Source organism: Brienomyrus brachyistius, unplaced genomic scaffold (assembly GCF_023856365.1).
Source record: "Brienomyrus brachyistius isolate T26 unplaced genomic scaffold, BBRACH_0.4 scaffold34, whole genome shotgun sequence".
In the NCBI taxonomy this organism is placed as follows: domain Eukaryota; kingdom Metazoa; phylum Chordata; class Actinopteri; order Osteoglossiformes; family Mormyridae; genus Brienomyrus; species Brienomyrus brachyistius.
This window is the reverse complement of record NW_026042309.1, coordinates 1,902,494-1,927,933: the sequence shown is the minus strand read 5'-3', so window position 1 is coordinate 1,927,933 and position 25,440 is coordinate 1,902,494. Positions and strand designations below refer to the sequence as shown.

General features: G+C 43.1%; 1 protein-coding gene across 3 annotated transcripts in view; it reads right to left on the bottom strand.

Moving 5' to 3' along the window:
* Positions 1-5,198: 5,198 nt before the first annotated feature.
* LOC125721585 (NACHT, LRR and PYD domains-containing protein 3-like) overlaps positions 5,199-25,440 on the bottom strand; it is a 33,448-nt gene continuing 13,206 nt past the window's right edge. The window contains exons 4-19 of one of the 3 annotated variants that reach the window (XM_048997543.1): positions 22,798-22,911; positions 20,609-20,722; positions 18,913-19,026; positions 17,536-17,649; positions 16,020-16,083; positions 15,611-15,839; positions 13,716-15,435; positions 12,193-12,366; positions 11,839-12,012; positions 11,107-11,280; positions 10,420-10,593; positions 9,739-9,912; positions 8,802-8,975; positions 8,498-8,671; positions 8,334-8,380; positions 5,199-7,090 (exon numbers count right to left, since the gene is read on the bottom strand). In XM_048997543.1, coding sequence (XP_048853500.1) covers positions 6,480-7,090; positions 8,334-8,380; positions 8,498-8,671; positions 8,802-8,975; positions 9,739-9,912; positions 10,420-10,593; positions 11,107-11,280; positions 11,839-12,012; positions 12,193-12,366; positions 13,716-15,435; positions 15,611-15,839; positions 16,020-16,083; positions 17,536-17,649; positions 18,913-19,026; positions 20,609-20,722; positions 22,798-22,911 — 4,345 coding nt within the window. In that variant the 3' untranslated portion in view covers positions 5,199-6,479. The remainder of the gene's footprint in view (positions 7,091-8,333; positions 8,381-8,497; positions 8,672-8,801; positions 8,976-9,738; positions 9,913-10,419; positions 10,594-11,106; positions 11,281-11,838; positions 12,013-12,192; positions 12,367-13,715; positions 15,436-15,610; positions 15,840-16,019; positions 16,084-17,535; positions 17,650-18,912; positions 19,027-20,608; positions 20,723-22,797; positions 22,912-25,440) is intronic. The other 2 variants (XM_048997545.1, XM_048997544.1) reach the window with 2 other exon arrangements.

Here is a 25,440-nt window from a genome sequence, read left to right as displayed (position 1 = left end):
GTGACATAAAAGCCGCTTTCCTCCATGGCCGCTTTTGGTGGAACTGAACACTACAAACACGGCCCGTCGCACTTATATGTCAACTACTTGTTTAGCAGGAACCCAGCTGTTAAATTTGTCTGGCCATCCCTGCCATTTCACTAAAAACATTTTTTTACCACGCTGCGTTTTTTCCGCAACGATTTTCTCAACTTTGAAGTTTTTGTCTTTGTCTAGTCTGATCTTTTGTAGCTCTTCGGTGTAAAATGTCCCCTCTATGATTTCGCCGTCATAATCTTTTAACCTATACACCGGCGGTGCTCTAGGTAGATGTTCGGCTACGGTAAAGTACTCGTCCGTAAAAGTTTGCTCGTATCCTTTGGTGAATTTTCCCCGTGCTTTAGACACCCTGACCACATCTCCAATTTTAAACTTATAGCGGCGCTTTTTAGATGTACTCGGCATCAAACCATAAATGTTGTTGAAGACTTGGGCCGCATTCTGCGCATTTACCTCAACCGGTTTCATTTTAATGGTGCTGTGGTGGGTGTTATTGTAAGCTCTCGCTAGGTCTTGTACAATGTCCACATACCTTCTTGTATTATAAGCTGTAAAATAACGCCACATTCGTGTCTTTAATGTTCGGTTAAACCTTTCCACTACAGATGCTTTGACATCGTTACCCGTGGCGAAATGTATTATTCCATGTTTCTCGGTAAGCTTATGAAACGACGCGTTAAAAAACTCTGTCCCGTGGTCGGTTTGTAGCTTTTTAGGGGTCCTGCCTTCAGAGAGAATGTTTTCAAACACTTTCTTTACCTCTGCACCCGTTTTGCTTTTAAGACATCGAACCCATGCGTATTTTGATAGAATGTCTATACACGTTAACATGTATTTAAAATCGTCATTCTGTTCCGCGTAAGCCGACATGTCCACCAAGTCAGCTTGCCATTGATAATCGATATTAGTCACAAAGACTCTGTTCCTTTTAAAGTTAAACCTGATCGGTTTATGTAATGTGTACGCATCTTCACCAGATAGCCATGTAGCAACTTGTTTCTTATTTATATTACCCGCACCATCTTCTTCATCTATCAGAGATCTGTATAATCTGTCGGGGCCTCCAAAAGACCCAGGGTTTGATGGTGTATAATAGACCCGTTTCAAGCGCTTATCATCCATCGTGGACCTCTAGCAATAATGACAAAGTGTTTTTGAGTCAACTCATTTTATTTAGAACGCATGCAAAATTGTCAGAAACACATAGTTCAGCGTTTACACATCAGCCTGGGGTTGTTTGTATGCGTGCAAAATACAGAATTCATTAAATGCGTCATCTATAGCCCCCTCGTAATCTGCCCCTTCACCTTCACGTTTCAACTCGCGCAATTTCTCCCGCACGTTTATTTCATCTTTAAGATCACACATGACTGCCTCAACAGCGCCCTGTACTTTCACTGGTGAGGGGTGGGGATTGAACACCGACACCGCTTTCGTGATGATGTGTTTAAACCATGGTCTATACAGCTTTTTGGCCAACTTTTCAAAATTGTGAAAGAAGTAAAATGGCTCGGGGTCGTACAGGCACGTGTGCCGACGCTGGCTAGGATGCATCACAGAGCAACCTACACAGTCCTCCTTCAAGTCCTCCTCGATCACATGATCCAGAATGCAGGCAAGTGCCCCTTTGATAATTTTCATGGCAGAGTCAGTGATGCTCCCATCCACAACATCTTCAGACAATGACAGCGCAGCAAAACGCTCGCAGAGTTCGTCGATCGTCGGTGACGGGGACCGTGGTGCTCCCAAGAATACATGAGGGGTCGCCGCTGCAGCCTCAAACATCGACGACGGCCATTGCGCCCATGTTGGGCTCGAAGGGGGTGCCGATGAAATGCACGGGTCGCCATACGGCCCCCATGATGCGGCCTGCTGAAGGTCAAAAGGCTCTGGTGAGTTGTCAAGTCGCAGCCCAAAAGTCGATTGCGGTATCGGTGGCCGCCGAGGGCGGGTTTCAGCGTTGTTCAGCAGCAGTCCAAAAGTATTCTCTTCTATCAGTGGCAGCGTGATCGTTTCAGGAGATGGCGGGATAGTCGAAGTTGTCTGTTTGCACGCCATTGCAAGCTGGGGAGTTGTGTCTCGTTGTCTTTGAGTGCTGGCTCACAGGAGCGATGGGTATTAATACGTTTTTCACCATGGTTAAGTACAGCCTTCTCTCATCTTATTGGTTGCTACTGCCACAAATGGGGAGGGGCTAATGATCCCCCCGTCGATCTCACTTTGTTCAAACTTTTTCTCGAGTTTTATACAGATACATTCTTTATACGAGAATATGCTGCACAGAGCCCCATGCTTGCGTTGTCTCCACGGCTTGCGGGGTGCCCATGTTGGGTTTAGCGGCACTAAGTCACGGTTATGGAGCGTCGCTGGTGTCATCAAACTCATGGCTGGTACTGTCTGTATGGGACAATTTGACAATTGCGCGCCATTTGACAGTTGCTTCACGCAACGAGTTGGCTCAATAAAGGAAATGCTGTGTGGATCTACGCGCGTGCGCCACACAAGAGTGAGAGCATGCATTCGCTTAAACAAGAATTAACCGCGTTATTCTTTGATTATTGCTGTCGAAAATGCACAGACCGCTTTACTTTATTATTCACACTGGCAGAAAAGTGCTTCATTCCTTAAAAACATTACGGCTATAGGTGTTTTATTTGCTAAAACAGGCGCTCCGCCGGCGTCGCCATTTTGAAAGGGGAGGCGGCGTGGGTGCGCATGCGCCAAACGCCGGACTATCGATCGGCCATTCCGCCCCGCGTTGTTCAAACAGAGTAGTCGCATGTGTCGGAGCTCCGGGATCATTTCGTCCTATTTCTTCTAAAAGTTTGCCGCTTGCATGCTTTCTCCAACCTGGTAAATATAACTAAAGTCTTTCGTGTTGGTTAAATGTAATGAGTGCTCGCTTCTTTTAAAACGACGGGGTGTATGTTTGTTGGTTTCGCTTGTTTAAATTTGCTGCTTCTTTCAGGCATGTTTGTTTAAATTCACCCTGCCTTTCTTTTAAAATAACACTAAAGTTTTCCTTCTTTTGGGGCTTTCTTCTTTAAAACATTTGGGTACTTTCTTTTAAAATACGCCGCGGCGCTTACTAACAACCCGCGGCCGGACGGACGCCCCCACTGAACGTGTATGCGCTAGCTTGCCTTCATCCTGCTCTATGTTTTATTATTCTTTAAAAACGTAATTAAAAAAGCACATTAATAAAATACATGTAATGTATTTTTATTCTATTAATCTCTCAAACCCCCCTATCGGCAACACGTGGCATAAGCATGTATTGATACCATATATGGGCATAACGGCAATCTCCCAAAACCATATCGCCCCCTATCGGCAAAACGTGGCATAAGCATGTATTAATACCATATATGGGCATAAACTCTCGACCAATCAGAATCAAGGATACGCTACTTCCTCTTATGACGTCAGAAGCGGAGAATTAAGCTCCGCCCAAGGTACCACCTAATATATATCATGCTCCTGACCTGATCTGACCTTATGTTGTGGCTCATTCAGTCTTATCAGTGGAACTGATATTAAGTTATCCACACAGGAGCCCTCAGAAGAGCGTTTAGGTTTAAGTGTTGGTCTAATAATACTTACAATATTTTGGCTTTTAATCATAACCAATGACGCTAAAAATTTGTGAAAATTTCAACAAAGGGTTCATTATTTTGATTTATACTCTGAATTATATGTCTGACTTGGAACTAATGAATTAAAAGGAACAAAGTAGCCAGAGCTGGAGTGGAACTGAATTTCTGACCAGGAGTTCAAACCCCCCGGACAGCCCGATATAAAGCTATGTAAACAATTATACTATTATTGTATGTTTCTATTGACATATCCATTAGGCTATCGGACGCACATTCCTACTAAACACTTAAATTTTATGTTCATGGAATTCAGGGTTGACAAGAATGACATTTTCAGTTCAAGACAAGTCTGCACACACATTTACATGTATATAATAATTTTATTGTCTTGTAAATAGTTTTTAGGATTTACAAACTGCTCTAACACTTTTGATGTAGCTAATTTTAGGTCTATAATGGAATAATATAGATTTGCCCTAAGATTTTTTGCGTGAGCGTGAGAGTCTGAAAGCGCAAGTGTCACTCCAGATGCATGATAGTTGGCAACCTTGGTCATTTTTACCAGCCCATTTCAACAATATTAATAAAGCATGGAGCAGCTTTGACATGAGTAAGGGAGCTTCATCAAAGTGCACATTAAATATGATCTGTGCACATTCCGAAACATCTTTAATAAATCACTAACCTTAACACAATTTATTTTTCCCAATTTTGCATGGAACATTAATGGAGCACACTTTGACAACGCTTCCATGTGAATGGGTCATGACAGTCTGATGTTAAACCAACTTCCCAGAAGATTCAAATTTATGTTTTGGTGTTGTAAGGGAAAAGATGCGCTGTTGTTCACAGTGCAGTTTCATACACAGTGGCCCATTTTGCACTGACATGCATCATGACATAAATAATATGTGAAATGCTGTGGTGGAGATATACGTATCATATCGTATAGTAAGGGTTTAATCAGGAGCACATCATCAGATCATAACTGTAATATACTGAAGGCCAAAAGGCTCAGTAATATTGACTGTTACATTCTCTGAAATGTAAACAGCTGACTGCATATGCTCTAATGAGGCTAGACTTCACAGTACGCAAAAGTATGCAATTTTAACAACATCATTGACTGAAGTCCATGAAGATGGGTATTGTTACATGTCTAGAGGGTAAAAAAAATGTTGTGTAGAGTCACACTCTGTACCATGTTTTATACCCCGACAGCATTCCACGTGGTCCATGTCTCTGTAATGCAAGTGGTTTTGACTTCACTGTGAAAACATTCACGGAACATTTGATCCAATCACAAGCTCAATCCTGTCCCCCTCAAAGTGATTGGCAGAGCACACTGTTATTATGAAATAAAAAGCTGGTTTGGGAAACCGTCATTCAGTACATCAATACATCAATGTGAGAATTTGAACTTCATTGTGAAATAGAATAAAAATTATTAAGGTAATCATATAACATTTTTATTGCTTATAAATAAAATGACACATTTAAATAATTGTTTAAATATTTATTTATAGATATATTTATTTATTTCATTTTGAGTAATATGTCATTCCATAATCAAGTAGTAATATATTGAAACCCAAATTATACTTCTAAAAGAACTGTTCATCGACAAGCAGTTTGACTGGGTGCTTTTTAATCTTTAACACCTTTTCGATAACAAAACTAAACCGTTGTGTTTAATATCCCTCTGGAAGCCAATGAAAACAATTGTGATTGATAGCAAAATGGCAAGAACAGAACAAATGAATCAGTCAAAAAATAATTATGCTTAATAAAAAGAAAATGTCTCAGTGGAAGATATGTGTAGACTTAAACTATGTCTGTAAATGTTACGAAAGCAATAAATCTGCAACATTTCTTGCAGAATTAAGCAAGTGTCCCAAGACTTTATGTGGGCACTCTGTACAGCCATAGAAAAAATGAAGAGACCACTGTATGTTTTTAAATAAATCTGCATTTTTAAATCCTGCTTTAATTGTGGTTCTGCTGGCAGAAGGCTGTACTAAGCAGCAGGTTGCTTCCAGGTTAAAAATTTCTAAGACAGCAGTACAAGAATAAGGTGAAGCAGGAGACACTGAGAATGACCAGAAACCAGTCAGGTGGAAGTGACTTTCTAATGGTGGAGATGACCGTTAACTTATCTGATGGTTTTTCGTGAATTGTAACATTTAATGATGTATTTGATGATGCAGTAGAACTGGCAAGCTCTATGTACCTGGCACACATCATAGACAAGCATAATGGTAATTTCAGGGTTCTTTTTTATCACTATAAAGTATCTTGTGAACCACCTTGACAGAGATTTGGGACCCTAGATAAAGATGTGTTTTTGTGAAAATGTATTATCATTCTTTATTGGAAAGATTGACAGTATTGGCAAGTTTTAGTGAGTTTGATGAAGTGGGTAACTAATTACCTGCTTTTCTCATTGGATTCAGGGGACTGTGCCATCTTAATTCTCTTGAATCATAGTGTCACTTTTGACATGTCGGGCTATAACATTCTCCCAAACTGCTTAAAACAGTGGGCTGGGAGGGATTCAATGTGCAGTAACCTGGCTCAACTGTTATCCGAGGCAGTGAAGCTTTACAGTTAAAGGTATCAGTAAAACAACAGTGTTTTTCTCCTTAACTCTGAACGTTGTCACTTTATTGAAGGGGTTTGATTGTTACAATTAAGGAAAAAATATTATTTTAAAATATTTGTATATTTATTAAAAACTTTTCTGAAACGTATTTTAAATTATTTTTTTACACTTCATTTCAATTAGGATATTTTACTTAAATGTTATGGTTTTTGATGGCCATTGCAGCCAGTGATTTGACCTTTTTACAATGTTTTTTTACAGTGTGGGGAAACAGAAACGTCACTGTCTGGGGAGGTGAAATTGGTTCCTCCAGCACACGTCTCCAACATGCACAGAGACAATGAAGATTTTTGATAAACACAAAAGGCTGGATAGAGGGGTTCAGTGAATGAGGAGATGATCCTATACAGGAGGGTCAGTCCATCAGAGGAGACTCTGTAGAAGGACAGAGCACCAGCCCCCCAGTCCAGATACACTCCTACTCTGCGGGAGCCTGAGGGCCGTATGGGTATGACAGTCTCTTTATCATTGTGACACACAGAGTACATGCCAGGAGAGCACATCAGAATCCATGACTTATCATTGGCTCCAAGCAGACAGTCATCACTCCCTCTTTTCCTCCCGATCCCTTTATAAGTCACTCCTATCAGGGCTCTACTTCTATTCCACTCAGCCTCCCAGTAACAGCGACCAGTCAGACTCTCTCTGCACAGAACTTGGGGCCAGCGGTCAAATCTGTCTGGATGATCAGGATATGGCTGCTTCTCTGCCCCATGTGTCACCTTCCTGTTCCTCTCTGACAGAGACAGGTGTCTGTGTGCTGTGTTGGGGTCCAGTGTCAGCTGGAAAGAGTCTGTAGGCAAGAGGTAGAGCCACTAATACCATCAGGCAGAGCAACATCTCCACCATGTTATCACTGCCACACCTCACACACTCACTAACTCAGAGCTCGCTGCAATACACACATTTTATTCCCAATATACTGTAGCACCAGCGAGATAGTTCCACGTAGACTCCCAGCATTCTGGGAGTGCTTGTAAATAGTAATTTACACTGCTCAAAAAAATGTAAGGTACACTTTTTAATCAGAGTATAGCATCAAGTCTATTGAACTTCTGGGATATTGATCAGGTCAGTTAAGTAGCGGAGGGGGTTGTTAATCAGTTTCAGCTGCTTTGGTGTTAATGAAATTATCAACAGGTGAATTAGAGGGGCAACAATGAGACGACCCCCAAAACAGGAATGGTTTAACAGGTGGGGGCCACTGGCATTTTTCCCTCCTAATCTTTTCTGACAGTTTTTTCACTAGTTTTGCATTGGACGACGGTCAGTGTCACTACTGGTAGCATGAGGCGATATCTGGACCCTACAGAGGTTGCACAGGTAGTCCAACTCCTCCAGGATGGCGCATCAATACGTGCCATTGCCAGAAGGTTTGCTGTGTCTCCCAGCACAGTCTCAAGGGCATGGAGGAGATTCCAGGAGACAGGCAGATACTCAAGAAGAGCTGGACAGGGCCGTAGAAGGTCCTTAATCCATTAGCAGGACCGGTATCTGCTCCTTTGTGCAAGGAGGAAGAGGATGAACACTGCTGGAGCCCTACAAAATGACCTCCAGCAGGCCACTGGTGTGAATGTTTCTGATTGTTTGGTCAGAGACAGACTTCATGACGTTGGCTTGAGGGCCCAACGTCCTCTAGTGGGCCCTGTGCTCACTGCCCAGCACCATGGAGGTCGATTGGTATTTGTCATAGATTACCAGAATTTGCAGGTCTGCCACTGGCTCCCTGTGCTTTTCACAGATGAGAGCAGGTTCACCCTGAGCACATGTGACAGACGTGAAAGGGTCTGGAGAAGCCATGGAGAACGTTATGCTGCCTGCAGCATTGTTCAGCATGACCGGTTTGGTGGTGGGTCAGTGATGGTCTGGGGAGGCATATCCATGGAGGGATGCAACGGCACCTTGACTGCCATTAGATATCAGGATGAATTCCTTGAACCCACTGTCAGACCCTATGCTGGTGCAGTGGGTCCTGGGTTCCTCCTGGTGCACGACAATGCCCGGTATTATTAATAAAAACATGCAAACACACTTACATTTCTGCAAGCCTAGTCTGGTCCTGCACTCTCCACCGTGCTCCACACTGCAGGAGAAGCAGAATGACATAGTACTACTGCTGTATCCATTTATTAATTGGTGCCTCTTCTTCACATACATGCATAAGTATCTGTAGCGTGTCAGACACACATTCTGTACTCACTTCAGCTTCTCCAGTTTACAGCTGGGATCCTCCAGTACAGCAGAGAGCAGCTTCACTCCTGAATCTCCTGGGTGATTGTAGCTCAGATCCAGCTCTCTCAGGTGTGAGGGGTTTGACCTTAGAGCTGAAGCCAGGGAAGAACAGCCTTCTTCTGTGACTCTACAGCCTGACAGCCTGCAGAGAGACAGACGAAAAATGTATTATCTCCAATTAATAAGATCACTTCAACAGTACAGGTATTACTTTTAAGTAAACTACTTTCAATAATTTCTGTTTAAAGCTTGGAATATCCAGTAACACTGACCTCAGTTTCTCCAGTTTACAGTGTGAATCCCCCAGTGCAGCAGAGAGCAGCTTCACTCCTGAATCTTTCAGGTCATTGTCACTGAGGTCCAGCTCTCTTAGGGGTGATGAGTTTGGTTTGAGAGCTGAAGCTAGTGCCTCACAGCATTTCTCTGTGAGATTACAGTTGTTCAGCCTAAAAAAGGAGCTGTGTTACTATACACACAGACTGGTATGTATCCTACACATGAGTAATTGTAGTGACTCAAGACATCAAAACAAGCAGCATAAGAAGCGGTACAGCCTATAATTACAAAGGAAATATATCACTGTAAAAGAAAAAAAAAGTTAAGACACCTTAAAATTGCAGGGCAACTTTCGGCAATAGATTTTGAGTTTTGAAGCCGCCTCCAATGAATAAGATAACTTCAACATTACAAGCATTACTTTTAAATAAATGTGACTTTCAATAATTACAGTTTAAATTTTGGAATACCCAGTAATAATGACCTCAGTATCCCCAGTTTACAGTGTGGGATACCCAGTAATAATGACTACAGTATCCCCAGTTTACAGTGTGGGATACCCAGTAATAATGACCTCAGTATCCCCAGTTTACAGTGTGGGATACCCAGTAATAATGACCTCAGTATCCCCAGTTTACAGTGTGGAATACCCAATAATAATGACCTCAGTATCCCCAGTTTACAGTGTGGGATACCCAGTAATACTGACCTCAGTATCCCAGTTTACAGTGTGAAATACCCAGTAATACTGACCTAAGTATCCCCAGTTTACATTGTGAAATACCCAGCAATACTGGCCTCAGTATCTCCAGTATACAGTGTGGAATACCTAGTAAGACTGACCTCAGTATCTCCAGTTTACAGTGTGGGATACCCAGTAATAATGACCTTAGTATCTCCACATTACACTGTGGAATACCCAGGAACACTGACCTCAGTATCTCTAGTTTACAGTGTAAATCCCCCAGTGCAACAGAGAGCAGCTTCACTCCTGAATCCTTTAGGTCATTGTCACTCAGGTCCAGCTCTGTTAGGGGGGAAGAGTTTGACCTCAGAGCCGAAACCAGAGAAGAACAGCCTCTCTCTTTGAGATTACAGCGGTTCAGCCTGGAAAATGAGCCATATTATAATACACACACAGACACTGTTATATATAATACATATGAGTAATTGTAGTGACTCAATATATCAAAACAAGCAGCATAAGAAGCAGCACAGCCAATAATTAAAAAGTAAATAGAACACAAAAAAAAACTTGACACCTTCAAATTTCAAGGCAATTTACTGCAGTAGATTTTTGCGTTTTGAGGCCAACTCAAACTTTTAGGTTTTAAAGAAAACCACCATACTGTTGTGCCAACTAATTATTTTTTGTTCATCTTTATCTTTTATATTTATAAAAATTTCAATTTTTTTGTTTTACATACTAAGAATTCCTAACAAAAAAAGTTGTGTCAACTTGTCTTTTGTTCAGAATATTTGTCTTTCATTGTGCAAAAACATTGAGTTTTTATAAATTTGAGGTTGACATGCTAAGAATTCAAAAAAGTGGAGTGTGGAATGCCCCATTATACTGACCTCAGTTACCAGAGTGGAATACCCAGTAATACTGACCTCAGCATCTCCAGTTTACAGCTGAGATCCTCCAGTACAGCAGAGAGCAGCTTCACTCCTGAGTCTCCTGGGTGATTGTAGCTCAGGTCCAGCTCTCTCAGGTGTGAGGGGTTTGACCTCAGAGCTGAAGCCAAGGAAGAACAGCCTTCTTCTGTGACTCTACAGCCTGACAGCCTGCAGAGAGACGGACAAAAACACTGATAAATAAGATCACATCACCATTACAATTATTACTTTTAAGTAAATGCAACTACTTTCCTATTGACAATGTGTTTCCTTTCAATAAATACAGTTTACTGTGTGGAAGGAATACCCAGTAATAATGACCTCAGTATCCCCAGTTTACAGTGTGGGATACCCAGTAATAATGACCTCAGTATCCCCAGCTTACAGTGTGGGATACCCAGTAATACTGACCTCAGTATCTCCAGTTTACAGTGTGGGATACCCAGTAATAATGACCTCAGTATCCCCAGCTTACAGTGTGGGATACCCAGTAATACTGACCTCAGTATCTCCAATTTACAGTGTGGGATACTCAGTAATACTGACCTCAGTATCTCCAGTTTACAGTGTGGGATACCCAGTAATAATGACCTCAGTATCCCCAGTTTAGAGTGTGGGATACCCAGTAATAATGACCTCAGTATCCCCAGTTGACAGTGTGGGATACCCAGTAATACTGACCTCAGTATCTCCATGTTACAGTGTATGTCCCCCAGTGCAGCAGAAAGCTGCTTCACTCCTGAGTCCTGCAGATCATTGTCACTCAGGTCCAGCTCTCTCAGGGGTGATGAGTGTGATCTGAGAGCTGAAGACAGTGCCTCACAGCATTTCTCTGTGAGATCACAGCTGTTCAGCCTAAAAAAGGAGCTGTGTTACTATACACACAGACTGGTATGTATCCTATACATGAGTAATTGTAGTGACTCAAGACATCAAAACAAGCAGCATAAGAAGCAGCACAGCCAATAATTAAAAAGTAAATAGATCACTAAAAAAAACTTGACACCTTCAAATTTCAAGGCAATTTACTGCAGTAGATTTTTGCGTTTTGAGGCCAACTCAAACTTTTAGGTTTTAAAGAAAACCACCATACTGTTCTACCAACTAATTATATTTTATTCAGATGATTTATCATTCATATATATAACTTAGCATTTTTAGTTTTATATACTAGGAATTCCCAACAACAAAAGTTGTGCCAACTTGTCTTTTGTTCAGATGATTTGTCTTTCATATATGCCAAAAATTTGAGTTTTCATAAATTTGAGGTTGACATGCTAAGAATTCAAAAAACTGGAGTGTGGAATGCCCCATTATACTGACCTCAGTATCTCCAGTTTCCAGTGTGGAATACCCAGTAATACTGGTCTCAATGTCCCTAGTTTACAGTGTGGGATTCCGAGTAGTACTCACTTCAGCTTCTCCAGTTTACAGCTGGGATCCTCCAGTACAGCAGAGAGTAGCTTCACTCCTGAGTCTCCTGGGTGATTGTAGCTCAGGTCCAGCTCTCTCAGGTGTGAGGGGTTTGACCTTAGAGCTGAAGCCAGGGAAGAACAGCCTTCTTCTGTGACTCTACAGCCTGACAGCCTGCAGAGAGACAGACGAAAAATGTATTATCTCCAATTAATAAGATCACTTCAACAGTACAGGTATTACTTTTAAGTAAATGTGACTACTTTCAATAATTTCTGTTTAAAGCTTGGAATATCCAGTAACACTGGTCTCAGTATCTCCAGTTTACAGTGTAGAATACCCAGTAATACTGACCTCAGTATCTCCAGTTTACAGTGTGAATCCCCCAGTGCAGCAGAGAGCAGCTTCACTCCTGAATCTTTCAGGTCATTGTCACTGAGGTCCAGCTCTCTTAGGGGTGATGAGTTTGGTTTGAGAGCTGAAGCTAGTGCCTCACAGCATTTCTCTGTGAGATTACAGTTGTTCAGCCTAAAAAAGGAGCTGTGTTACTATACACACAGACTGGTATGTATCCTACACATGAGTAATTGTAGTGACTCAAGACATCAAAACAAGCAGCATAAGAAGCGGTACAGCCTATAATTACAAAGGAAATAGATCACTGTAAAAGAAAAAAAAAGTTAAAACACCTTAAAATTGCAGGGCAACTTTCGGCAATAGATTTTGAGTTTTGAGGCCACCTCAAACTATTAAGTTTTGAAGAAAACCACCCATTGTTGTGCCAACTTATTCAGATCATTTATCTTTTATGTCTATAAAATTTTTAGTTTTACTACTAAGAATTCCTAACAACAAAAGTGGTGCCAACTTTTCTCTGGTTCAGATGATTTGTCTTTCATATTTGTAACATTTTTTATAAATATGAGTTTAACATACTAAGAATTCAAAACAGCAAAATCTGTGCCAACTAATTATAATTAATTAAGATAAATTACCATGTCCATTTGAAACATGATAGTAGTGTTCTGTAAAACTAAAATTTTTAAGTTTTTATAGATATGAAAGATATTTTAATTCAGATAATTATCTGAATGGAAAATAATTAGTTGGCACAACAATAAGTTGGTTTCTTCAATTAATAAACTAATAGTTTGCGTCCTCAAAACTCAAAAATCTAGTGCAGTAAGTTGCCATGAAACTTTAATTTGTCTTAACTTTTTACTGTGAAGATATACAAAGCAATACTTTGAATCAGTATAGTTAGCAAAATTATTAAACATGGTAAAACTTTAATTTTGTCACTCCTCTGACTGTCATCATGTTCATTGTCATAAAGAATACAGTGAGCATTTTCAATTCAAAGTGCAAATATCCTGAATAATTTTGTGTGCAGGAACTGGATCAATCTACTTGAATGAGCAGCTGTTGGCACAATACAAGTTCTCCTATGAGTTTGTGTATTTTGGCCATTTTTTGCAGTCATAAGATGAATTACAGTGAACAAGACTATCTTAGGACAAAAGTCAGTAGTCTTACTGAAACTGCACATTTTCATAAGTCAAACAGACCATATTCCCTATTACTGCTATGTATGTCATTATCTTACACAACCAGTTTGAATGAGGTCATGAGCATGAATAAAATCCATTCAGCTGCAGCTTAATCAGTAATTTTTACTGTGAATTCCTTGGTACAATAAATTTTTTACAGGAAACCCCTTAGCCAACTCCAGACTGCTGGGTTCCAGATTATCAAAAACCAATCCAGCCTGGTTACTGATCGACAAGGACAAATAAATTGTGTATTTTGAATATTTCAAACAATATTCATGTATCACTGCCAGACCAGACATGATTTCCCATCCCCACGTCACTTACAGAGCCGTCCTGGAGTTCTTGACCACAGGCAGCAGCCTGCAGTGCTGTTTATCTCGTCTGATGTATTTCTTCAGGTCAAACACATCCAGCTCCTCATCTGACATCATCATCACAAAGGCCAGAGCTGAGTACTGTGCAGGTGAGAGGTCATCTGCTGAAATGTTTCCTGAATTCAGGTATCTTTGTACTTCCTCTACTAGAGAATTGTCACCCAGCTCAGTCAGACAGTGGAACAGGTTGATGGTCCTTTCTGGAGATAAATTATCCTGTATTTTCTTCTTGATGTATTTGGTTACTTTCTTACTCTTACGTGAGCTGGGTTCTGTCGGCCCCATTAGTCTTTGTAACAGAGTCTTACTGGAGTCTGTTGAGAGGCCCAGGAGGAAGCGGAGGTAGAGGTCCAAGTGTCCATTCTTGCTCTCTAATGCCTGATCCACTGCAGTCTTCAGCAGGTCAGCTGATGAGTTTGACAGAAACACATATAAAGCAGCGAGATACTCCTGGATGCTCAGATGCACAAAGCAGTACACCTTCTCCTGGTACAACCCATACTCCTCTTTAAAGACTTCTGTGCACACTCCCGAGTAAACTGAAGTTTCAGCAACATCAACGCCATTCTCTATCAGATCTTCCTCATAAAATATAAGATTGCCTTTCTCAAGGCTGTCAAAAGCCAGTTTACCAAGTTTTAAAAGGAATTCCTTACTGTATTCCTTAAGCTTAGTTTCATGGTTTGTCATATACTTGTCATTTCTTAAACTTGTCTGAAAGATCAGGAAGTGTGTGTACATTTCAGTCAGAGTCCTTGGAATTTCTCCCCTGTCAGTCTCACTAAAAAACCTCTCAAAGACAGTGGCTGAAATCCAGCAGAACACAGGTATGTAGCACATGATGAAGAGGCTCCTTGATGATTTCACATGTGCGATAATCCTGCTGGCCAGGCTCTGATCATTAAATCTCTTCTTGAAATACTCCTCCTTCTGGGCATCACTGAACCCTCGTATCTCTGTCACCTGGTGGATGTACTCAGGAGGTATCTGATTGGTTGCTGCTGGCCGGGAGGTTATCCAGAGGAGAGCGGATGGGAACAGATTCCCCTTAATGAGGTTAGTCAACAGCAGATCCAGTGACATTTTCTTTGTTACATCAAACCAGCTCTCATTGTTCTGAAAATCCAGAGAAAGGCGACACTCATCGAGACCATCAAAGATGAACAAGATTTTGTACCTAAACAGCTCAGTGGACTGAAATGATTTCAGTTCTGGGACAAAGTGGTGAAGCAGTTCAATCAGACTGTATTCACCCTTAATCAAATTCAGGTCCCGGAAAGGAAGAGCAAATATGAAGTGAACATCCTGGTTTGCTTTTCCTTCTGCCCAGTCGAGAATAACTTTCTGCACAGAGACTGTTTTCCCGATACCTGCCACCCCTTTAGTGAGTACAGTTCTGATAGGTGTCTCACGCCCACATAAGGGTTTAAATATATCATTGCACTTGACTATAGTATCTTCTGTTCGCCTTTTCTTGGATGCTGTTTCAATCTGTCTCACTTCATGTTCATCATTGACTGCTCCAGTCCCACCTTCAGTTATGTAGAGTTCTGTGTAAATCTCCCTGAGAAGTATTGGCTGTCCTTCCTTAGCTTTCCCTTCAAATACACACTCAAATTTCTTCGTCAAGTTGCATTTGACTCTGCGCTGACATTGTGACAGAAGATGCCCTGAAATTAAATTAAAAGTAAATGCACAGACTTTTCAAAAAACACATTTTTTACTCATACAAGCAAAACTAAATCAAATGAAGTTAAATGATAAAGTGAAGTTCATGGCATGTCTTTATTATAGACTATTTTTATCTGTCAATCAAACACACACAGAATGAGATACAGCTCTTACTCTTCTCCAGCCTGTCAGCGAGATCATTTTCCTTCATGGTCCTCAGGATGTACAGCGTGATCTTCAGAGCTCCCTCTCTACCACAGGTCTTCTGCATCTGACCATCACTGTCCAGGTCATTGTCCTCCTCCAGCTGAGGCCCAGAGAATCCTGGGTAATTCTGATCTAGGTACCTCATGATCTTCTTCAGCTCATCCTTCAGGAACCTCACAGCATTTTCCTCTAGTGACTAAAATCCACAGTCACAGTTAACTATTGCTCATTTCACCAAACCTTTTCATAGTTTCATTTGAGAATTGTAAATTCTCAAATGATCCTCTTGTACAGCTGTTTCCTCTTGTACAGCTGTATAAATGTAAGCCAATTCACACGATACTTAAGAAAATATATATCGGCAATAAATACAAACCTTCAATATGGAGGATAAACCCTGTTTATCCTGTAGATCTGATCTGCATTCATCCATTTGGTCTCTGTCAATAAGGCAGAAAAATACTAAAACCTCAAATCATCTACACAAAAATAACAGAAAGTCTGTAATGGTCCCATTAAAAGTGCTCTTGCTGCTGACAAAGAATGACCTAGTTGTATATTTTAATGTGTAAAGATGTAAGATGCCATTTTAAGCTTTATTCATTAAGGCGGCTTCAGAACATCAACCTTCTCCTAACAGCAGAAGAGAACCAGTGACATCCTGCTCCATCACGGAGAGACGCACAGCAGGCAGGAAGGACAGTTTGCTATTCAGCCCTTTTGACCAAGTGACATTTAGACAGATTAACTTAATTTTGAAATTTCATCTTAATTAGCAGAGCTAACTAACAGCATTTGATTCATTATCCCTACTTAACAAACTCTGTAAACAGCCTAAGAATTTATGATGGTCTTTGACAGGAAGCTCAACATCAGCAGTTTCACAAACACATTTTGACACTGAGGTACACAGCAGCCTTGAGGATCAGAGCAATAACAATAGACCTTAAAAAGATGCTAAATATGTCTCGTTTCCACCAACAGGGAGTCGATGCTGAGACCAGTGCTGGGCTGGTTCTGGCTTGGTGCTTTATGAGAACCTGCCAGTGTTTCCAGGAGTTTCTGTATTATTCTTATTATTATTATTATTATTATTATTTACCTTTAAATATGTAGGCTAAACCTCTGTGTGCTGGGAACAGGTATAACACAAATGTAAGCACATGATTTTGATGGCCTCCTAACGTGGGTATGCTGGGGGGGCGAGACGCTTCTGGTGGTGAAAACGTTGGTGGAAAGGAGGCCATAGTGTTTATCTTCTGTCCATAGTTAAAGTATGGATTCAATGTAAAAATATTCCAATTAAAAACTCTCAGTTAACTGATTACAATGGCATGTTTGAGTTTGCCCAACATATTGACTAACTGTAGTAATCACATCTAAATGAGAAGGAAATACTGTACTATAAAAATCAATTGGCAGAACAAGAAGTCAGTCTCCAATGATTAATGAGTGTAATATTAATTATACAGATATGTCAGGACCATGTGTAACTGTCACACGTAAACAACTATACTGAACATCTAACAACTAAAATAGAAACACCTCACCCCAGAAGAAGAGGATTTATTGTCCAGTCTATCTTAATGGACATCCAGCAGTGTGCAGGTCAGCCTGATTTTATAAGCTTTATACTGAGAATTTAAATTTTTAATCCAATTTTCAATGATCAAACTTCCAATTTCGGTTCACAGGAAGTCAGTCTTTACAGCAATCCTCTTTCTTTTACCTCTTATGTACTTTACATACTGTATAGAATACAGACTAAATTCTCAAAGGTAATAGGATTTGTAAAAGTTACAATTATTTTCATCACAGCTTGAATGTGCCTGTTTGCCTTTTAAGTGAGAGTCTGGGTGTTTTAAACAATGTTTGTTAAAATACACATTTACGTTTGATCTGTATGAAAAGGTCCCTCTCTGAAGGTGAGTGGTTTATCCATTGACCTGTCACTCTTCAGGGAAACACAGCTGGGTACAGGTGAGTCTGCTCTCTCCATCAGGACACTGTGGGCAGCGAGAGGAAACAAATCTTCATTATATAAATATAATTCATATACTGTGATCAGCATCACATTAAATCTTCAGTTTAATCAGTCTTCAGCTTAAACTGCCGTGAAGCTCTTCATGCAAACAGGCTTGTTTACAGTTAGATTTCATGTGAAATAAACTATGTGACCTAAAAATAAGTTTCCTATATGAAAAGTTTGGTTATCACTATTACAGCAAACAACATTTACACCGAACTAGACGCTGTTGGAATGACAACAATGTATTTCCTGCCTCATTTCTGCCATAGAATTGTTTGAAACTTTATGTGTACATGTGGCAGGTCTAGCAGAATAAGACCAAGCTGGAATGGGAGACATATTATATGTAAGCAAAAATTTTGTGTCCTGGGAACTGGCCAGAACTGGCGCTAATCTGGCCCTCCATGTAGAACTGGCGCTAACCTGGCCCTCCGTGTAGAACTGGCGCTAACCTGGCCCTCCGTGTAGAACTGGCGCTAATCTGGCCCTCCGTGTAGAACTGGCGCTAACCTGGCCCTCCGTGTAGAACTGGCGCTAACCTGGCCCTCCGTGTAGAACTGGCGCTAACCTGGTCCTCCGTGTAGAACTGGCGCTAACCTGGTCCTCCGTGTAGAACTGGCGCTAATCTGGCCCTCCGTGTAGAACTGGCACTGTCATTATCTTTTCATCATGTAACAGCTACAATATTTTATTTATTAGACCTGCAACATTTATAATTAAGAGTCCAAAGCACATAGAGATTTATAAAATCAAACTGGTACAACTAAAATCAGCCTCCAATGACAGCTTATGGGTGCAATATTAATTATACAGATATGTCCGGACCATGTGTAACTGTCACACATAAACAACTATACTGAACATCTAACAACTAAAACAGAAACACCCCCCCAGAAGAAGACGATTTGTTGTCCCGTCTTTCTTAATGGACATCCAGCAGTGACCTAAAATCAGGGTCAGCCTGATTTTTTTAAGCTTTATACTGAGAATTAAAATTTTTAATCCAATTTTCAATTATCAAACTTCCAATTTCGGTTCACAGGAAGTCAGTCTTTACAGCAATCCTCTTTCTTTTACCTCTTATGTACTTTACATACTGTATAGAATACAGACTAAATTCTCAAAGGTAATAGGATTTGTAAAAGTTACAATTATTTTCATCACAGCTTGAATGTGCCTGTTTGCCTTTTAAGTGAGAGTCTGGGTGTTTTAAACAATGTTTGTTAAAATACACATTTACGTTTGATCTGTATGAAAAGGTCCCTCTCTGAAGGTGAGTGGTTTATCCATTGACCTGTCACTCTTCAGGGAAACACAGCTGGGTACAGGTGAGTCTGCTCTCTCCATCAGGACACTGTGGGCAGCGAGAGGAAACAAATCTTCATTATATAAATATAATTCATATACTGTGATCAGCATCACATTAAATCTTCAGTTTAATCAGTCTTCAGCTTAAACTGCCGTGAAGCTCTTCATGCAAACAGGCTTGTTTACAGTTAGATTTCATGTGAAATAAACTATGTGACCTAAAAATAAGTTTCCTATATGAAAAGTTTGGTTATCACTATTACAGCAAACAACATTTACACCGAACTAGACGCTGTTGGAATGACAACAATGTATTTCCTGCCTCATTTCTGCCATAGAATTGTTTGAAACTTTATGTGTACATGTGGCAGGTCTAGCAGAATAAGACCAAGCTGGAATGGGAGACATATTATATGTAAGCAAAAATTTTGTGTCCTGGGAACTGGCCAGAACTGGCGCTAATCTGGCCCTCCATGTAGAACTGGCGCTAACCTGGCCCTCCGTGTAGAACTGGCGCTAACCTGGCCCTCCGTGTAGAACTGGCGCTAATCTGGCCCTCCGTGTAGAACTGGCGCTAATCTGGCCCTCCGTGTAGAACTGGCGCTAACCTGGTCCTCCGTGTAGAGCTGGCGCTAACCTGGCCCTCCGTGTAGAACTGGCGCTAATCTGGCCCTCCGTGTAGAACTGGCGCTAACCTGGTCCTCCGTGTAGAACTGGCGCTAACCTGGTCCTCCGTGTAGAGCTGGCGCTAACCTGGCCCTCCGTGTACAACTGGCGCTAACCTGGCCCTCCGTGTAGAACTGGCGCTAATCTGGCCCTCCGTGTAGAACTGGCGCTAACCTGGCCCTCCGTGTAGAACTGGCGCTAACCTGGCCCTCCGTGTAGAACTGGCGCTAACCTGGTCCTCCGTGTAGAACTGGCACTAATCTGGCCATCCGTGTAGAACTGGCACTAACCTGGCCCTCCGTGTAGAACTGGCGCTAACCTGGTCCTCCGTGTAGAACTGGCGCTAATCTGGCCCTCCGTGTAGAACTGGCACTGTCATTATCTTTTCATCATGTAACAGCTACAATATTTTATTTATTAGACCTGCAACATTTATAATTAAGAGTCCAAAGCACATAGAGATTTATAAAATCAAACTGGTACAACTAAAATCAGCCTCCAATGACAGCTTATGGGTGCAATATTAATTATACAGATATGTCAGGACCATGTGTAACTGTCACACATAAACAACTATACTGAACATCTAACAACTAAAACAGAAACACCCCCCCAGAAGAAGACGATTTGTTGTCCCGTCTTTCTTAATGGACATCCAGCAGTGACCTAAAATCAGGGTCAGCCTGATTTTTTTAAGCTTTATACTGAGAATTATAATTTTTAATCCAATTTTCAATTATCAAACTTCCAATTTCGGTTCACAGGAAGTCAGTCTTTACAGCAATCCTCTTTCTTTTACCTCTTATGTACTTTACATACTGTATAGAATACAGACTAAATTCTCAAAGGTAATAGGATTTGTAAAAGTTACAATTATTTTCATCACAGCTTGAATGTGCCTGTTTGCCTTTTAAGTGAGAGTCTGGGTGTTTTAAACAATGTTTGTTAAAATACACATTTACGTTTGATCTGTATGAAAAGGTCCCTCTCTGAAGGTGAGTGGTTTATCCATTGACCTGTCACTCTTCAGGGAAACACAGCTGGGTACAGGTGAGTCTGCTCTCTCCATCAGGACACTGTGGGCAGCGAGAGGAAACAAATCTTCATTATATAAATATAATTCATATACTGTGATCAGCATCACATTAAATCTTCAGTTTAATCAGTCTTCAGCTTAAACTGCCGTGAAGCTCTTCATGCAAACAGGCTTGTTTACAGTTAGATTTCATGTGAAATAAACTATGTGACCTAAAAATAAGTTTCCTATATGAAAAGTTTGGTTATCACTATTACAGCAAACAACATTTATACCGAACTAGACGCTGTTGGAATGACAACAATGTATTTCCTGCCTCATTTCTGCCATAGAATTGTTTGAAACTTTATGTGTACATGTGGCAGGTCTAGCAGAATAAGACCAAGCTGGAATGGGAGACATATTATATGTAAGCAAAAATTTTGTGTCCTGGGAACTGGCCAGAACTGGCGCTAATCTGGCCCTCCATGTAGAACTGGCGCTAACCTGGCCCTCCGTGTAGAACTGGCGCTAACCTGGCCCTCCGTGTAGAACTGGCGCTAATCTGGCCCTCCGTGTAGAACTGGCGCTAATCTGGCCCTCCGTGTAGAACTGGCGCTAACCTGGTCCTCCGTGTAGAGCTGGCGCTAACCTGGCCCTCCGTGTAGAACTGGCGCTAATCTGGCCCTCCGTGTAGAACTGGCGCTAACCTGGTCCTCCGTGTAGAACTGGCGCTAACCTGGTCCTCCGTGTAGAGCTGGCGCTAACCTGGCCCTCCGTGTACAACTGGCGCTAACCTGGCCCTCCGTGTAGAACTGGCGCTAATCTGGCCCTCCGTGTAGAACTGGCGCTAACCTGGCCCTCCGTGTAGAACTGGCGCTAACCTGGCCCTCCGTGTAGAACTGGCGCTAACCTGGTCCTCCGTGTAGAACTGGCACTAATCTGGCCCTCCGTGTAGAACTGGCGCTAACCTGGCCCTCCGTGTAGAACTGGCGCTAACCTGGTCCTCCGTGTAGAACTGGCGCTAATCTGGCCCTCCGTGTAGAACTGGCGCTAACCTGGTCCTCCGTGTAGAACTGGCGCTAACCTGGCCCTCCGTGTAGAACTGGCGCTAATCTGGCCCTCCGTGTAGAACTGGCGCTAACCTGGTCCTCCGTGTAGAGCTGGCGCTAACCTGGCCCTCCGTGTACAACTGGCGCTAACCTGGCCCTCCGTGTAGAACTGGCGCTAACCTGGCCCTCCGTGTAGAACTGGCGCTAACCTGGCCCTCCGTGTAGAACTGGCGCTAACCTGGCCCTCCGTGTAGAACTGGCGCTAACCTGGCCCTCCGTGTAGAGCTGGCGCTAACCTGGTCCTCCGTGTAGAACTGGCGCTAACCTGGCCCTCCGTGTAGAGCTGGCGCTAACCTGGCCCTCCGTGTACAACTGGCGCTAACCTGGCCCTCCGTGTAGAACTGGAGCTAACCTGGCCCTCCGTGTAGAACTGGCGCTAACCTGGTCCTCCGTGTAGAACTGGCGCTAATCTGGCCCTCCGTGTAGAACTGGCACTGTCATTATCTCTTCATCATGTAACAGCTACAATATTTTATTTATTAGACCTGCAACATTTATAATTAAGAGTCCAAAGCACATAGAGATTTATAAAATCAAACTGGTACAACTAAAATCAGCCTCCAATGACAGCTTATGGGTGCAATATTAATTATACAGATATGTCAGGACCATGTGTAACTGTCACACATAAACAACTATACTGAACATCTAACAACTAAAACAGAAACACCCCCCCAGAAGAAGACGATTTGTTGTCCCGTCTTTCTTAATGGACATCCAGCAGTGACCTAAAATCAGGGTCAGCCTGATTTTTTTAAGCTTTATACTGAGAATTATAATTTTTAATCCAATTTTCAATTATCAAACTTCCAATTTCGGTTCACAGGAAGTCAGTCTTTACAGCAATCCTCTTTCTTTTACCTCTTATGTACTTTACATACTGTATAGAATACAGACTAAATTCTCAAAGGTAATAGGATTTGTAAAAGTTACAATTATTTTCATCACAGCTTGAATGTGCCTGTTTGCCTTTTAAGTGAGAGTCTGGGTGTTTTAAACAATGTTTGTTAAAATACACATTTACGTTTGATCTGTATGAAAAGGTCCCTCTCTGAAGGTGAGTGGTTTATCCATTGACCTGTCACTCTTCAGGGAAACACAGCTGGGTACAGGTGAGTCTGCTCTCTCCATCAGGACACTGTGGGCAGCGAGAGGAAACAAATCTTCATTATATAAATATAATTCATATACTGTGATCAGCATCACATTAAATCTTCAGTTTAATCAGTCTTCAGCTTAAACTGCCGTGAAGCTCTTCATGCAAACAGGCTTGTTTACAGTTAGATTTCATGTGAAATAAACTATGTGACCTAAAAATAAGTTTCCTATATGAAAAGTTTGGTTATCACTATTACAGCAAACAACATTTACACCGAACTAGACGCTGTTGGAATGACAACAATGTATTTCCTGCCTCATTTCTGCCATAGAATTGTTTGAAACTTTATGTGTACATGTGGCAGGTCTAGCAGAATAAGACCAAGCTGGAATGGGAGACATATTATATGTAAGCAAAAATTTTGTGTCCTGGGAACTGGCCAGAACTGGCGCTAATCTGGCCCTCCGTGTAGAACTGGCGCTAACCTGGTCCTCCGTGTAGAACTGGCGCTAACCTGGCCCTCCGTGTAGAACTGGCGCTAATCTGGCCCTCCGTGTAGAACTGGCGCTAACCTGGTCCTCCGTGTAGAGCTGGCGCTAACCTGGCCCTCCGTGTACAACTGGCGCTAACCTGGCCCTCTGTGTAGAACTGGCGCTAACCTGGCCCTCCGTGTAGAACTGGCGCTAACCTGGCCCTCCGTGTAGAACTGGCGCTAACCTGGCCCTCCGTGTAGAACTGGCGCTAACCTGGTCCTCCGTGTAGAACTGGCGCTAACCTGGCCCTCCGTGTAGAGCTGGCGCTAATCTGGCCCTCCGTGTACAACTGGCGCTAACCTGGCCCTCCGTGTAGGACTGGCGCTAACCTGGCCCTCCGTGTAGAACTGGCGCTAACCTGGCCCTCCGTGTAGAACTGGCGCTAACCTGGCCCTCCGTGTAGAACTGGCACTAACCTGGCCCTCCGTGTAGAACTGGCACTAACCTTGCCCTCCGTGTAGAATTGGCCCTAACCTGGTCCTCCGTGTAGAACTGGCGCTAATCTGGCCCTCCGTGTAGAACTGGCGCTAACCTGGCCCTCCGTGTAAAACTGGCACTAACCTGGCCCTCCGTGTAGAACTGGCGCTAACCTGGCCCTCCGTGTAGAACTGGCGCTAACCTGGCCCTCCGTGTAGAACTGGCGCTAACCTGGCCCTCCGTGTAGAACTGTGACTAACCTGGCCCTCCGTGTAGAACTGGCGCTAATCTGGCCCTCCATGTAGAACTGGCGCTAACCTGGCCCTCCGTGTAGAACTGGCGCTAACCTGGCCCTCCGTGTAGAACTGGCGCTAACCTGGCCCTCCGTGTAGAACTGGCGCTAATCTGGCCCTCCGTGTAGAACTGGCGCTAACTTGGTCCTCCGTGTAGAGCTGGCGCTAACCTGGCCCTCCGTGTACAACTGGCGCTAACCTGGCCCTCCGTGTAGAACTGGCGCTAACCTGGCCCTCCGTGTAGAACTGGCGCTAACCTGGCCCTCCGTGTAGAACTGGCGCTAACCTGGTCCTCCGTGTAGAGCTGGCGCTAACCTGGCCCTCCGTGTAGAACTGGCGCTAACCTGGCCCTCCGTGTAGAACTGGCGCTAACCTGGTCCTCCGTGTAGAGCTGGCGCTAACCTGGCCCTCCGTGTACAACTGGCGCTAACCTGGCCCTCCGTGTAGAACTGGCGCTAACCTGGCCCTCCGTGTAGAACTGGCGCTAACCTGGTCCTCCGTGTAGAGCTGGCGCTAACCTGGCCCTCCGTGTACAACTGGCGCTAACCTGGCCCTCCGTGTAGAACTGGCGCTAACCTGGCCCTCCGTGTAGAACTGGCGCTAACCTGGCCCTCCGTGTAGAACTGGCGCTAACCTGGCCCTCCGTGTAGAACTGGCGCTAACCTGGCCCTCCGTGTAGAACTGGCGCTAACCTGGCCCTCCGTGTAGAACTGGCGCTAACCTGGCCCTCCGTGTAGAACTGGCGCTAACCTGGCCCTCCGTGTAGAACTGGCGCTAACCTGGCCCTCCGTGTAGAACTGGCGCTAACCTTGCCCTCCGTGTAGAATTGGCACTAACCTGGCCCTCCGTGTAGAACTGGCACTAACCTGGCCCTCCGTGTAGAACTGGCACTAACCTTGCCCTCCGTGTAGAATTGGCCCTAACCTGGCCCTCCGTGTAGAACTGGCGCTAATCTGGCCCTCCGTGTAGAACTGGCGCTAACCTGGCCCTCCGTGTAAAACTGGCACTAACCTGGCCCTCCGTGTAGAACTGGCGCTAACCTGGCCCTCCGTGTAGAACTGGCGCTAACCTGGCCCTCCGTGTAGAACTGGCGCTAACCTGGCCCTCCGTGTAGAACTGTGACTAACCTGGCCCTCCGTGTAGAACTGGCGCTAATCTGGCCCTCCGTGTAGAACTGGCGCTAACCTGGCCCTCCGTGTAGAACTGGCGCTAACCTGGCCCTCCGTGTAGAACTGGCGCTAACCTGGCCCTCCGTGTAGAACTGGCGCTAATCTGGCCCTCCGTGTAGAACTGGCGCTAACTTGGTCCTCCGTGTAGAGCTGGCG